Below are 15,718 nucleotides of genomic sequence, written 5' to 3'. Positions count from 1 at the left end.
AGCCCAGAGGGGTCAGTCCTTAATGCCACCTACTTGGTATTAAATTTCCATGTGTGTATTCTCTTGCTATAAACCTGTGTTACTCATCCTGGTCTTTATTTATTCTGCAATATGTTCACTGTGCCACAGATGCAGAAGCACAGAGGTGACAGCACTGACAGTTGTTTCTGTTTGCAAATCAGGTCCTTGATTTTGTCTATGGCCAAAAGAAAATCAAGTGTTCTATTATAGAATGTCATGTAAAGATGGTGTTCTTCCTTACCCTGGTATCATCAGGGAAATAGTTGATAAGCCACTGTTTAAAGCCACAGGTTTAATTTGACTGAATTTGATGATTTACTTGAAATTTTTTACATATTCTGAGTTGGTTAAATTTAAGCCCTGGAGCTGAGTCTCCTGGTGTTTCCTGCTGAGATGCTGGCTCCCACCCACGACCCCCAGCTGAAACATGGAGGTTCAGACAGGCAGCAGAAATGGGAAAATGTGTATATTTTGGACAAGTCTGAAGTCTCAAAATGGAAAACAAGGTGTTTGAATTTGGTATCTTAAATTAGGAATGGCACATTTGGGAGACGGACAAATAACGCCTTTCTGGGCAGGTAAAGGACCGTCCCAAATGTGCTAAATGTGACACCGTGTCTCCTAAAGCAGTGGGATTGTGTTGGTGAAGGTGAGCAACTCCACGACTGAAGTTTAAAAACAACAACATTTTAATGGAAACTGGACACCCCAGCAGTTCTTAAAGTATATTCTCAGCCTTCTTATGCTCAGTGGTATGACCGCTAATTATTTTTTTAATATCTTTTTTCCTACATATTTTATAACTTGCACTTTAGTATAAAATTGGAAGCAAAATCCAATTGTGTAGGAAAATTAATTTCCTTGAATTGAAGAAGCAATCTACTTGAGACTTTTTAATCATTAAATGATAACTGTGCACTAAAGAAAGGAAGACCATTAAAGTAACTTAATAGACTAGGATAAACGTTTTTCCCTGTATCTTCTTCATCTTTATTTAGAGATTCATGCTGAGGATATTTCATAAAAGCTGCTCTTCTTGACCTTTTGTCACTTATTGTATAGAGGAGCCAACCAAAATAATGGCAAGGAACAAACACTGTGGATTTCTGGATACAAAGCCAGTAATTCTGCTAAACATCTCTGCTCCTCCTTTCCTGCCAAATTCTGCTTTTCCTTTCTCATTAAAGCAAGAATAGCTATCGGGACAAATAAAAATGCATTTAGCTGAGCTGAGCTGTGTGATTTTTAAAACGAAACTGTGTTAATGCTTTTAATTAAGAGGCAGAGAAACAAGAGGCTTTATCAGCTCTTTGTCTGCAGGCCATTATTTCATTGTGGATGGGCTATCTATTATTGTAAACGTCCACCTTTTTGAAGGATTTACTACAAAATCAAATGGTGTTTTTATTTAAATTGTTGAGCGCCGCTTGATTCCTCATTTATTTAATATGGAGGCATTGTTACAAAGAAAAATGTAGCACTTAATTTGTATTGCTTGAGGGACCTCAGATCCACTCAGGAGCGCTGCTTTGCATGCTTCACGGTATTGTGTGTTGAAAACAGAATGTGCAACAAAATGAAGAAGAGGAAAATTTGACGGTGAAGTTACAAAATCCCAATCAGGTTGTTTCCAAGAGCATTTTGGAAAGGATCAGTGACTCTGTGGTCTATAAAATGAAGTCATGTTGCAAAGTAATAATGAAAAAAGCTTTCTTGGGGTACAGCTCCTGTGCGTGACCATTGAGCTGCTGCCAGTGCAGAAAACCTTGTTTATCTGGTGGCGAATTCCCAGTGATCCACATTATCGGGGCAGAAATGCTGTTGCACTTGTCTGAAACTTTCTCATGGATTTTTTTCTGGCTTTAACTGTTCTCTGAGTGCCTTTAACAGACCTAACAGGTTTTGACTGGAGAAGTCAAATGTTCCCGTGCTCGACCACACCTGTTCCCAGGGGAGGAGATGAACTGGGTTGTTCATGCTCTGTGTAAAACCAGAGCAACTTACCCTTCTGTTTAATTCCAGAAGGTAATCTAGGATAATGGGGCTGTTAGATTTGGCATCTGTAATGTGGTTATCATTTCAGAAAGAATTGTTTCTGCTGATGGCAGTTAACTTGCTACAAATAAAGCGATAGAGTTGAAATCTTAAGTACTAGAGTGGCAGCAAACCATGAAACATTATACCTCTTATTGGAGGGAAGGCCGAGCTTGCTGTCAGGGAAGAAATCTATTGAAAAAACCCTCTGATGGATTCCAATTGTAACTAATTTAATATGGCAGCAGCGTTCAGCTGTTCTACCAATCTATTAAAAGTATTAAAATGTCTATAAATAATAATACTTAAGTGGCTAGAACCTTTTGTCCAAGGAGCTCAAGGATTTCGTGAAGATTAATTCGGTTGGCTACTGGCAGAGCCAAGCTGAAAGGTCTTTGGGGGTTATTGAGCTCTACGGCTGCCCGGGGTGCATTGGGGACCCCAGATGCTCCTTTGGCAGGTACGGGCATTTTGAGAGCTGTGGATGGAGAGGTTGAGTATGGGCCTGATCCTTGCTATCTGTAACCTGTGCCTGGATATATTTGATGGTGGTGTCCACCTCTGCAAGCCCTAAGTGCTTACTTCAGCACTGAGTGTGCTCCACAGCATGGACAAGCCATGAAATGTGCTTTGAGCCAGGAATTTGGGGCTGCTGTTAAAATACATGATCCTGTTGCCCTGTTTCTACCTCAAGACCAGGTTCCCTCTGGAGAATTGGCATTTCTAAGTGCTGTGAGATTTCCAGATACACAGGCTGCCATTGGTGTTACCCTCTGCTCGTCTTCCCCAGGCAGCACAAGGTGGGTGTCCCCTAGGCCCAGGGGAGGAGCTGCAGAGGTGTTGGTCATCCCATCCTGCATGGTGGAGTTTCCCACTGCTGAAAGCGTTGAGCTCAGGGTGGGCAGGGGGGTCCCATAGCTCCCTGTAAGAGCAGACTCTGGCAGTGCCTCGGCATGGCTTAGCTGTAAAATATATAGTCTCCTCCCTGCTTATCCCTCTAAGTGGATCCTTGTTTTTCTCTTGTCTCCTCCCTGCTTATCCCTCTAAGTGGATCCTTGTTTTTCTCTTGTCTCCTCCCTGCTTATCCCTCTAAGTGGATCCTTGTTTTTCTCTTTACAGCATGGATTCAGATGGAAGCAAGTTAAATGGGAGAAGGGTTTTTATATTTCTATTTTAGTACAGAAAATATCCCAGGGGGTAAATTTTCCACGTACCATAACTGCTACAGATTAGTGTATCCCCAAGCAGCAAGAGCATAATGATACGGTTTTGTTCAGTGCCGTGCTCTGTGGCAAAGTGTAATTTTATGGAGAGGGTCACAAGTGTTTAACCACTCAAAAAATGCCCCCAAACGTGATCTCAGTATGCGTGAATCAGAACAGCATCCTCATCTCAGGGCAGCTGTATCAGATGGAGATCTGGTCCAGTGTTTTGCAAGGTAATGAGGGAGGGATGGTCCATGTGCACATGGCATCCAGGGTCTTTAGTAAACACAACCATCTATTATGTCCTTGAAATTGCATGGTTATTATAAATTAACCCCTGACACTGAGTGTTTCCTCAATCTTTCTGCTATTCCATTGATATTGTTAGTACTGCTCTCATTTTTCTCTATTATTTTCCCTGACTGGACACTGTGCTTGGCTGCTCTTGCAGAGGTGGAGCCGAGCAGTGCTGTTAGCTGGAGGGCACGAGGTTTTGCAAGATGAACGTGGCAACTTGATCTCTAACACAGAGCCCTGTCGATATTGGTGGAACTGAGCAAATGACACAGCAGATGTTTCTGCAAACAGTTGTCTTGAGTTTTTAAAGGATTTGTTTCTGTAGACTTGCAGTCTAGCTTGTTGCTGGTTGGTGATGACTCCTTTGTGATATATTATAAAGATCCAAAGCTGAAACCCTGTTTCACAGGATACTATAAAAACTAGTGTCTGTCCTAAAGTCTACTCTGTTACTAGACATGCTAGAAGAAAGTAAGATAAGGGAAATAGCATTATTACATTTCCTTCACTTATGGGGAATGGAAACCCAAAGAAGTTGTGCTCTTGCCCATAGGCACACCAAGGTGTTTGCAACAGAGCCAAGACCTGAAAGCTTTTCAGTAATTTAATCCCAGGAGAACTCTTTCTGCAGTCTATACGCAGTGAAACTTGAATTTTGGATAATTTCATTGCAGTGGTAAAATAATGTCTTTAAAGGCATAGAGCTTGCTCACTGCTGCAAAGTCTCTGGGGTAACTGGTGGCAGGAAGGACATGAAGCCAACGGGAGCTTTGCACAAATTAGCCTTCAGTCCATTAAAAATTGGAAAATGTCAATAATTGTGCGTTTCTGTTGTTTTTCTCTTCATACAGGACACCGGCGATGATTGGTTGCTCATTTGTTGTGCACAGAAAATTCTTTGGAGAGATTGGGCTTCTCGATCCTGGGATGGATGTGTACGGCGGGGAGAACATAGAGCTCGGCATCAAGGTTTGTGACACATTTGCAAGAAAAATTGCACCTAATAGTATTTAAGGAACCCAAAGCAACAGTTCAACAAGATAGCATAAACAGTTATTAGAATGCTTCAGGGGAACTGAGCAGCGATGTGCTTTATAGCATTTTAATTTAAGTTCAAGGGAGAAAATGACTTGCTTTTAGGGATAAGTGCAATTTTTTCTTTCTTGGATGCTTATCTGTCTGCACTGATGCGAAAAACATGAAATGACATGCCAACATATATAGGCCCTGGTCACATCCCAATGTTACTGTAAATTATAGGTATCTTAAATACCAGAAAAAATGTAGTGCTGTTTTTGTCATGTGAACAGTCCTTAGGGAGCTTGGTGGGAGCTTCTTGGAGTGTCTCGAGAAGCAAATATTTTACACGCCTTTAGCATCTGCAAATAAAATACGTTCACAAACAGGCAAAACCTGCTTTTAAAAGAAGTGAAACGCTAATAGCCATGTTTTTAGAGCTGCCTCAGTGCATCCGCGGAGACATTCGTCGTTACAGAATCCACCGTGACAACATCGCTTGATTACTATGTACAATATTAGATGTGGCTTAGTGATTCAAGTGTTTACATACAGTGAAGTGATTCATAAGCAATGAATTCAATGTTCAGAAGCAACTTGGGATGGCAAAGTCTATGGAGATTCTTCCAGGCATGTTTTAGAGTACAGCACTTGTACGTTAACAAGCTGATAGGGAGAGGCTTGAGACTTATAACTGGAAAATTGAATTGACTGTGCTGTTGTAAAAATGAAAAAGCATTGTTCAGTTCATAGATTTACCAGAGGATATTTGTTTTGCTGGCAAATCGGAAGAAACTTAAGGAATCTATTGTTATTGGCTACAGGGAGCAATAATCTCACTTAAACAAGGGAATAGAAATTAAAGGCTTTAAATATGCCACATAGCTCTTCTCCATATGAAGTAATTATTCTACATCATCATGCAGCTCACTTCTGGGGTCTGGAGAGATCCTGCTCTAAACCAAGCTTCTCTTGTGGCTATCCTTATTTGTTTGTTTATGGGATTTTCTTAATAATATCATTGTGGAACTAGGCTTCTCACAATTAGTAATTAAACCCATCTGCTAGGTTTTTGGGAGATTTCATGGAAGATTGACTTCTTAACTGGAAAAATAAGATGGATGTCTCAGGGACAAGTGATGAGCATATGTCCTCTTCTTTTTCACATGCTGAACTTTTTAGAAAGGCTATCTAATAAACATTTTTTGGGAAAAAAATAATCTCTCTCTTCCCCAAATGACTTACATTTTCAACCCATATGTTTCCCTGTTCATATGCTGTGTGTTCTGGTCAAGGTTTTAAAAATATTGGTGGTTTTGAGAGCCAAAACACTGATGATATTCACCTTGTAAGACTGTGTATACAGTAGATTTTCAAAGATTGCTGAGCTCCAAAAATCAGTCTCTGTGCAAGTGTCTTATTTAGCGACCAAGAGCCAATGGCACATCAGTCTCGTTTAATATACGTTGGCCGTTGTGTGTGCAGGTCAGGTAGCTCATATGGAGAGCAGTTCTGGAGATGGTGTGTCTGCAATTGCCAGATATTTGGGTTCCACTTCATAGAAAGATTTCAGTTATAAATAGTTTATCCAAGGCTAGTTGTTGGGTGTGCGTAAGGAAACAGAGAGTTGTTACGGATTCAAGCAGACAAGAGGTCTCAGATGGGTGTATCTGTTTCTAATAGTCCTGACGTACAAAGGTTACGTGCCTGCAACCTGCCATGGTTAGGGTCTGCAGCAGCCATATCGCATTACCAGTCATGTAGGACTCTTTGTTAATAAGATTGTTTTAAAGGATCAACTTGAACAGAAAATTATTAGGCTTTTTGGGGGTGTTTTGCTGTTTTGTCTGAGAAGTGGCTGGCTGTAGTCAGAAATGTAATTAGGTGGTTACTTGATTGTTTCAGTGATTTTTGGATGAAAATAAATACAGAAAGTATTACTTTTCCTTTTGATGCTGGTGCAAATTTCATCATCTTTCTGAGAATCACGTTTCATTTTTTAAACATTATATTCTTGCATTACCAAAGAACAAAAATGAGAGAATAAACCCACTGAGGCTATGAGAAGGACATGGTAAAATTACAGTGTTTCAGGTAAAAGCATAAGCTAACAATATTATGGTGAAATTAAATGCAAGTAATCTGCATAACAGAATGAAATAAATAATAAATGTCCTAACCTAGAAGGGCCAAGGCTGTGTACTGTACAAGAGTCTTGTTTTATTAATATGCCTCAGATAATTCTAAAATAAACCGTCCTGTACCTGTGTGTGGTGGAATACACAGGCCATATGTTTCTTTCAGTTGCTGAATTCAGTTAGCTAAACGAGAAACTTCCTGCGTGAGCCACTTAAAAAGATAAACCCCTGTTACTCACATTCATAGAGGTGGCTCTGGGCTCGCTGCTCTCCCGTACGTGCTGGGAAGCATCCTCGGATTGCTCAGATAATAATAATAAAGCTATTAAGCATGTTGCTGCCCCAGGCAAATTCCTGTTCTGCTTGCGGGATAGCTTTGGCCCTGACAAGGGGAACATGCTGTTCTCTGTATTATTGTATTTTCTTTTATCACACTGGAGTGTCTCCAGAAGGTTGTGCTTATTCACTCCTCTTGTCCCTGATGTCCACTACTTCACTTCCTGAGGCAGAATTGAGTCTAATTCTCCTTTTCTTGGCAGAGAGTGGAGAAGTGTTTGCTAAGCAAGGCAGTTTAGGCTAATATTTCGGCTGAGAGGTTTTCAACATGCTTTTTTCTTTTGTTTTTTTCCCCCAAAAAAGTGTCCCTTGCAATCAAATTATAATAGCGCCAGGTCTTTCTTACTGTGTTGACAGCCCCAAACATTTGATCCGTTCCCGTGTTAATAACTCCTCCCAGCACACTGTTTGTGGAAATCTCATCCTTGCGCCCGGCTGGTGACCAGACGATGCTGGTGAAGCTGCTGGAGCTGGGGGGTGTGGAGACATCCCATACCTGCTCTGGGTCTCGCCCCGGGAATAAGCAGAGCAGGTGGTTGCTCCAGGCTCCCAGTGCCCATCCTGGGGAGCGTGCGGGTGCTGTGGACGCAGCCTGGCCCCTGCCCCAGGCCCAGCTCCTGCTTTTGGTCCCAGCAAGAATAACCTGCTGTCTCTCAACAAGCTTTGAGCCAACTCTTTTAACCCTTTGCTGTACTGAACAAGTTTCTGATCTGATTTTATAAACCTGGTGTTTCATTTCCACAGCTTGAAAGTGTTGATGCTGCTCTAGGTCCCCACCAGCCCCACATGTGAGTTTTGGCACAGAGACTTCTCTGACCATCTTTGCTCCTTCTGTTGAAAATTTTTCTTTTATTTTAAAACTGGTTGTGGCCTTGGCTTTTAGTGACTGTGTGACTAGGTGGGAAGACTGCTTTTGCTGCGTGTCTTGCTATTTCTCTGCAGGGAGGGTTTCGTGGGTTTTCATGGTTAGTCACAGACATTCACTAAAGATGCTCCATAAAATTGCACCTGTCTATTTGAACAAAGATGCAAGAGTCTCTTGCATGACTGTTGCCATGATTTCAAAGTCTGAGATGGGTTATACAGGGTTGTTTTCAGAGGATTTTGCACTTCTGTCATGCATTGCTAATTAAACTTATTTGAGTTGTCTTTTAGAGATTAATTTAATCAATAAGGATATTATTACTACTTTGATGGTATCATTCGTACAAATTGTCACTTGAAGAAAGCAATTAACTGAGAATGCTTATTAGCTGATCCATCGCACACCTTATTTGTGTAGTAAGAATCGATTATTGAATTCATTAAGAAAAGCACAATTCAGGGATCCCTTTGAGGTTTAATGAGTGACTCGAGCTACTTTTTACTATGAATGTTAAATTGTGTGTAGTTTGGGCTGGATCTTTTAAAACTATTTCTGGAGGAAAAGCACAGCATGTCCTCTTAATATCCCAGATTTTTTTCCCCAGATTTGTCATCTAGATTCAACAGGCCAGATTTCTGGTGCTGCCAAGCCAGCAGTTATGTGCAAGGAGCAGGCAGAGTTGCATCCGTGTGCATAGCTGTAAGGGCTGAGAATATGGAGCTTTGAAAATCAAATGGGTACAACGAGGGCATTGAGCATATTGTTAGTGGTGATTTCTTTAATAATCAGACTCTCATTGTGCAGCCGCTTAGGCACAAAAGTAACCTCATTGCACTGGCAGTGACACTGATTCTCTCCCAGTGGGTACCATGCCTGTGTACCCTTCAGTCTTTCAGAAACCCTTAAAATAGATTAAATAACATTTTAATGGTACAAATCTCGTGTATGCGTTTCATCCATGAAGGAGCCTATTTTGTTTGTATGAGTACAATTATTCATATGCTGAAATGTTGAGAGGGTCAGGCAAAAAGAAAAGGAAAGCCATCAAATAGGTATATTTAAATTCCACAAGGGAGCTTGACTCTGCATTCAGAAAATCAAATCCTTCTCTTCCTGCATACATTTTTCCGTAAGATTATGACTATATCTTTTTGTTAAGAAGAAAATAGGGAGGGTATTTAGAGCAAGTGGTTCTTTCAGCATCTGTGGCTTTGTTGGGTCTGAGCTGAGGAATGAGCAGCCTGTATCCAGCCCTATGGGAGGCAGAAAATCCCCCCATGAGGTGCTGGGTGGGCACAGAGGAAGGATGTCAGGACAGGGTTATGAGTCATGAGAAAGGTGTTTTGATTTTTTTTTCCCCCTCTCTTTTTGTAAAAAAAAAAAACAAAACACTAGCACAGGCTTGCTTTCCCTGCCCAACTGGGAAGACTGGCTCCGATGCAGATACTCTGTGTCTTTATATGAGATTGTGCACATCTCTGAAATGGAGAGTGATAGTCACAGGCATAATGTGGAGAGCATAAATACCATTGCCGGACAGATATTTGGCTAGGGTTCTACTTGCATGAACCTAGTATTAAATAGTTAGTGCCTGTCATCAAAATGTAAAAATATCCCTGGTTAGGGTGGAATTTATTTTTATAATGTCAACCAAACACGCAGACATCTAATATCAGGTGTCATGTTTTGACTCTGCAATGCGTGTTACTGCTGTCGTTTGAAGTGTTGTTTTGCTGAGGCTTTATGTTTGATCATCTCCAAATGCGTGTCTCTCTCTCTCAGTTCTTCTGATTAATATATTAAAGTCTGGGTGCAGGCAGAGATAGCTGATGGTAGGCAGCACCTGAAATCCCTTTTTAACCGCCCTGTCCATCAGTGCCTGGGCATTGCCCGGTGACTGTCACGTCTCTGGCTCCACCAGCCGCTCTGCGATGTGCGCGCCGAGGCTCGCAGGACGCGGTGTGTCGTGGGATGGGGGAAATCTGTGATGAAGCGTTGTTGCGTTTTTATCACTTTGAAAAATAGGAAGTGGAAAAGCACATCATTTATTCATAAGGCTTTATTAGGCTTGTTGAGGGCGCACTGAGACGCAGTATCACAGAATCACAGAATCACAGAATCATCTAGGTTGGAAGGGACCTTGAAGATCATCTAGTCCAACCGTTAACCCAGCACTGACAGATCCCAACTACACCAGATCCCTCAGTGCTGGGTCAACCCGACTCTTGAACACCTCCAGGGATGGGGACTCCACCACCTCCCTGGGCAGCCCATTCCAATCCCCAACAACCCGTTCTGTAAAGAAATACTTCCTAATATCCAGTCTAAACCTTCCCTGGCGCAACTTGAGGCCATTCCCTCTTGTCCTATCGCTTATTACTTGATTAAAGAGGCTCATCCCCAGCTCCCTGCACCCTCCTTTCAGGTAGTTGTAGAGGGTGATGAGGTCTCCTCTCAGTAGTTAAGGTTGAATCAAGTTTCTCATGATGTGCAGGGTTTTTTCCCCATCTGCACCTAGTTTTGCTGAGACCAAATTAGGAAATTACACATGGGACAGTGAAGGGTTTTTTTGGGAAGTGTGGAAACAAATCAGCCCAAACTTCTGAGGGAAGGACTTTGAGAAGCACAGATAGGGTGTGGTGCAAGATGCCTCCCAAGCTTTATTTTGGGGTTGGTTGCAGGAGGTGTTGGCGCATCTGGTTGCAAGGAGGAGGAGAACACACCTTTGACTAGGTGAAGGCTTTGGGGTAGAATTACCAGATATAAGTTGATTATCTGGGGAGTATGTACTGTTCAAATATCCACTCTTTTGACATTTCTGAGAATTTATCCTGAGGAACTGCAATATTCACAAAGCTGGTCAGATGCAGACAGTGCAGAAGTGAGTGTCAGCAGTGGGGGATGCTCGAGTGGGGTTGTTGACAGGAGAGGAAGGAGATGAAACTCTGGGCTCACCTATTGGGGAAAGAAATTTTGGAGTGAGAGCAAGAACCAGTTTGAAAAGTTGGGGGCTGACCCGTGGTAAAAGCAATGGGGGAGCCACTAAAGCCCAGGGAAGTTTTATTTAACAGACACAGGAGTTAGTTGGCCAGGCCTGATCTGCAGGATGTGGGGATGGATCACATCTCCCTCCTCTATTTCCAGGCACAAAAGGCCTCCCTGGAGCATGGAGCAGCTGTAGCAGCAGCGCATTTGATACAAGCTATCACAAGCACATGCCTGTGGCTTGCCAAGACCCTCGAGGCTCCTGCAGTTTAGGAAACATTAAAAAAAAAAACCACAAAAAACCCAACCAAAACACAAAATCTCAAACAACCCAAACTTGCCAAAAATATAAACTCACGACCAGCTTTTAAAAAGTATTTTACCAGTCAGGCACCAAAATCCACTTAGAAATCGGGGCTTAAAGCTGTTTTCAAATAAAATTCAAGTTAACTTGGAAGAAAATAAGACCGAGTAGGACTGACCTTGGAAGAGGTATTAGAAATATAGCTTCAGAAACAGTGATACACAAGTAATACATTACCTTTGTGTACAGCCACAGCCTGTTTATTTGTACCTGTATCCCTGTTAGAGAAGTTGATTTTGCTTTTCAGAGTGATGGTTGTGTGGTTGGAAGAAATATTTCCACCACTGAACAATATCCAATCACTGCCTGCATTTATTTTAAGAGCAGGAATCAGTACAAGTATGAATTCAGATCCTATGTTTGGCATTTTAGTTGTCAGCTCAGTATTTACTGTAGGTGCTTGAAGATGTTTTATAAGAAGCTCCGGTGTAGTTTTCCAAACTGGTAAAATGCTTTTCATCACAACTGCCTCCATGGAAATGGAGCTGTATTTTGATTATTTCTAAACAGGCTATAACCTCTGCGTTGGAAGCCGGAGAGCAGCTCTGCTCTCGCCGCCGCAGTGCTTGGGCGGTTTATAGCTATCCCTCCTCGGGAAAGGAAATTGCAGGCAGGCAGCTGCAGAGCTCCCCTCTCTCTCTTTCCTCTTGATAGAAAATGATTTGTCATCCCTGCCTGTTATCCGCTGACAGATGGGGACAGGTAGAGGCGGGGGAAGGGACCGCTATTCTCACCCCAGGTGATTCTAGTGTTTTTACTGACAAGTTGATTTTTATGCCAGGAAGACACTGATCGTCTTTGCTGGGAGACATGATAACTCTTCCTGTGCCATAGGCCATGTGTTGCGGCTGAGATTCACTGGTGGGTGAAGAAATGCATTTTAGGACTCAGCCATATCTTACCTTCACTGGAAACTCTGGCAGGTGTCAACTTTTTACTGATTTTTCACAGGATTGGTGCCTCTGACAAGCGGTGGTCAGAGATCTGCCAGATGTTGGTTTAACATGCTGGACCATAGTTGGAGGCCACCCTGGTCACCCTGGGCTCAGGGCCCGGGTGGAGAAAGCCAGATGTGGAGAGCAGCCACAGCATCTCCACAGCTAAAGGGGCTGCGGTGAGCAAGGACGAGTGGCCGTGGGGATTCGTAGAGACTTAGCAAAGTTTGTTTATGCTTTTCACCAAGGGATTTTAGAAAATGGAGCTTAAATCCTGAGGGAGGTTCTGCAGCACTCATCTTTGGTCTGACTCTGCTTCTCCTACTGAACAGAGCTGCTCCCATGTTGCTTTTTCCACTGAATTTTGTGGAAATTTGGATTTGAATTTGCACTGCTATAGGATTTGGACCACACTGACATTGTCTAGTGAGGTTGCTCCAAAGGCTCCTCAGACACGGGTGCTCACACCCCTGCCACATACAGGCTGTGGACATCAAAGACACATCCAGTATCCTCAAGACAGGTTGATTTTTTTTTTTTTTTTTTTCTTCTATCACACATTGTTTCTTGGGCATGACACCCATTCCACAAGCCCTCTAACTTCTCCTGGGCTTCCAGCTCTCCATCCTCTGTGGAGAAAGATGTGGCAAAGGAGACACCCTGAGTCTCTGCATTTTCACACTTTCCTGAGTGTTGCTCAGGGGCACATCCATTCCTGACCATGTTCCCTCAATATTTTTTCACATGGAAATGCCTGAACCCTACTAGGTGTGGGGTTGGGGCAGGGGCTCAGGGCGCCTCACCACCCATGTTTTGCGTTATGGCTGTTTGGATAAAGCACGGCAGATACACAGCACCTGCTGCCAGTGCCATGGTCTGCTCTGACATTTGTGCCATTCTGGGTTCTGGTGAAGACATTTGCAAGACAGATTTCGGTTATCTGGCAGGTTTGATGCTCAGGCAATGGTTTCCCTTCATCTCTAACCGGAGAGATACCTGTAGTGCTGCCCTCTGAGTCTCAGCCCTTGCTGCTGTGGGGAAGACTCAAGAGACTTTCCCGTAGCAGATGTTTCTTGGCTGACTGGACAGGGGTGTCACAGCACACTGAAATATGGGATCCAGGTTGCATCAGGAGGCATTTTAAGGACTGAGGGGGCCAGAGGTGAGTTGTGCTGACATTCACCAGAGGCTGGTGTGTCTGGAAGACAAAGGAGTTAACATGGGTCATGCCAGCCAGGCTTGGCACAGCCATGCTTTGGCTCTCACCCTCTGTGTTCTTGCAGGGAAATAAATTACTTAAGTCCTCTTAAACAGCAGCGATGAGTATGAGCAGCTGAAGAAGGATTCCCATATCATTTCAACCGATGTATTTCCCTCTGTACTGCAAGGCACATTGATTTGCTTCTTTATTAGCCCTCTGGGCCCTGCTGACTGGAAGCAGCCCTGGGACACCCCTTCCTGTCCCCCGCTGCCTGGGCTGTGGTCATGTTTCCAGCACTGAGCACTTGTAATGTGAAGATGATGTATGAGCCGAAGCAGTCCCCGCTCTCTGAGTGCCTGGGGGCTGCAATTCAGTCAGGAATTGCTGAGATGTAGCAAAGTTAGGCCCCCTGAAAGCTGGTTTTACAGCATCGCTCCCTGGAGGACAACTGTCCTTTAAAGTATTTCTGGGTGTCTGAAACAATAACTCTGAAATGTGCTTTCTCCTTTCACTCTTCACGGTACAAGGTGAGCAGAAGCATACTTACTCTGTGCATGTGCCTACAATGTCTGGGATATAAATTACCCTATAAAACAAAAAACAGGCTTGTGTCTTCCTAAAAACCAACTCCAAGCCAAACTGAACTTTGTCTTTGTACAAAAAGCACGCTTGGGAAATGCCAAGAGAAAATCTGACGTGAAATTACACACCAATAAATGAGGCTCATAATAAACTGAGATGAGGAATGAGGTTTTTTTCATCCCATTATATTCATAAAGCTTTCAGAACGCTCCCTGTTCATCACGACTGCAAAGGCAAGGTTATTTTTTTGTCTTTTCATCTGTCCTTTCTTATGAGAAGACTATCTTGTGATGCACTTGCTGGGGCTGTGGGACACACAGATCTCTTCCCTACTTCATCCAAAAGTTGATTTTTGCGTACCTCAACATACTTCAGCCACAAAGTTGATTTTAACACTCTCGGCAGTCTCTGGTGACTCAGGCAGGGCAGTAGCCTCAGACCTGGGAGTGGTCCTGTCTCAAAATCACTAAGCACTGGGTTTTTTCAAGGATAAGACTCTCTCTTCATTCACTACAGATTTCTCCTAGGCTTGAGGATTGTTCCTGGTGAAAATATAATCAATGCCATTACACTCCTGTGATTTTCAACCAAAAATCTTGTCGTTAGAAATTCCCAACCAGCTTTTAGTGTGTTTGGTGTCTCTGTAAGGCTTTGCAGTCATCCTCTCTCAAGGACTTTCAGGTCAACCTGTTCATTTCTACACATGAAAACAGTTTTCCAAGAGCCCCTGCTGCAATCATAGCCTCAGCTCTGAGAACTGTTCAAGCCAAATTTCTTTTTCATCTGAACTCCTCACTGATACGGAACGCAGTTAAAAGGCACCTGACAGCCTGATGGTGATGGCAAGAAACAGAGACTGACTGCGTTTCCCTGCGTATGTCTGTCCTGGCTCTGCCAAGTCAGCAGAAAATTATAGTAACAATAATAGTATTCATGACCAAATAACTGTCCAAGCCCTGTAGCGAGGCCAGCTTCACTCCCAAATGAAGGAATGCCTCTCTGCCCTGCCTCCTGCAGGTGCCCTTCAAGCATCCTAGTTTTTCTGGAGGACCCTGCATCTCCTCCTGGACTCCTCCTTGAACATCCGGATCCTTTTGAGACAGGTATCCTGCTCTTTGGGATTACTTTATAGCACTTTCTTTTATTTCAGCATATGGCAGGTTTGATGGATTGTGCCATGTTACAGTCACTCATTCCTCCAAGAAATTCACTCCAGCGTGTTTGTATGCCAGTCACCTGCCTCCTGACCTTTTCGGTGTACCAGGGCATGGTTTGCCGTTGTGCTGTCACAAGTTCCAGCATGCAGTGATGTAAAACACTTAATAAGGATGTTAATTCGGTACACAATCACACCCGGCTCTGAAGCTTTATGGAAGGCTCTGGAAGAGCTCTGCCTCTGGCAGATTGTGCTGTGTCCAGCCCATGGCTTGCTTTGGTCTAAACTAATCCTATGTACTGCAGCTCACTTTGCCTGGTTTACCATAGCTGGGTAGCTTTTGTAAAGCCTGACTGGGGTAGGAATTGCGTTGTCTCATGTGTTTAGAAAAGGTGTTGGAATCTTTGGACTCTACCAGGATTAACGGCAGTGATAAGTAGTTTCAGCTTATTAGCTGATCTCAAATTAGCTGGCTTGTTTCTTCCACAGCTTTTTCAGTACCAGCAGACTTGAGTGACTGCTTCAATGTGACAAGGAGGAGAAAATTCCCAGCAAAATTCAGTGGGAACTAATCATTTATCT

General features: G+C 43.1%; 1 protein-coding gene across 1 annotated transcript in view; it reads left to right on the top strand.

Moving 5' to 3' along the window:
* The window catches only part of GALNT17 (polypeptide N-acetylgalactosaminyltransferase 17), a 225,158-nt gene that overhangs the window by 134,732 nt on the left and 74,708 nt on the right, over window positions 1-15,718 (top strand). Inside the window, exon 6 of the mRNA XM_074890201.1 lies at window positions 4,409-4,526. Coding sequence (XP_074746302.1) covers window positions 4,409-4,526 — 118 coding nt within the window. The remainder of the gene's footprint in view (window positions 1-4,408; window positions 4,527-15,718) is intronic.

The sequence above is a fragment of the Strix uralensis genome, chromosome 20, assembly GCF_047716275.1.
Source record: "Strix uralensis isolate ZFMK-TIS-50842 chromosome 20, bStrUra1, whole genome shotgun sequence".
NCBI classification, from domain to species: Eukaryota; Metazoa; Chordata; class Aves; order Strigiformes; family Strigidae; genus Strix; species Strix uralensis.
The sequence above is the reverse complement of the archived record's forward strand: the minus strand, read 5'-3'. Positions and strand labels throughout refer to the sequence as shown.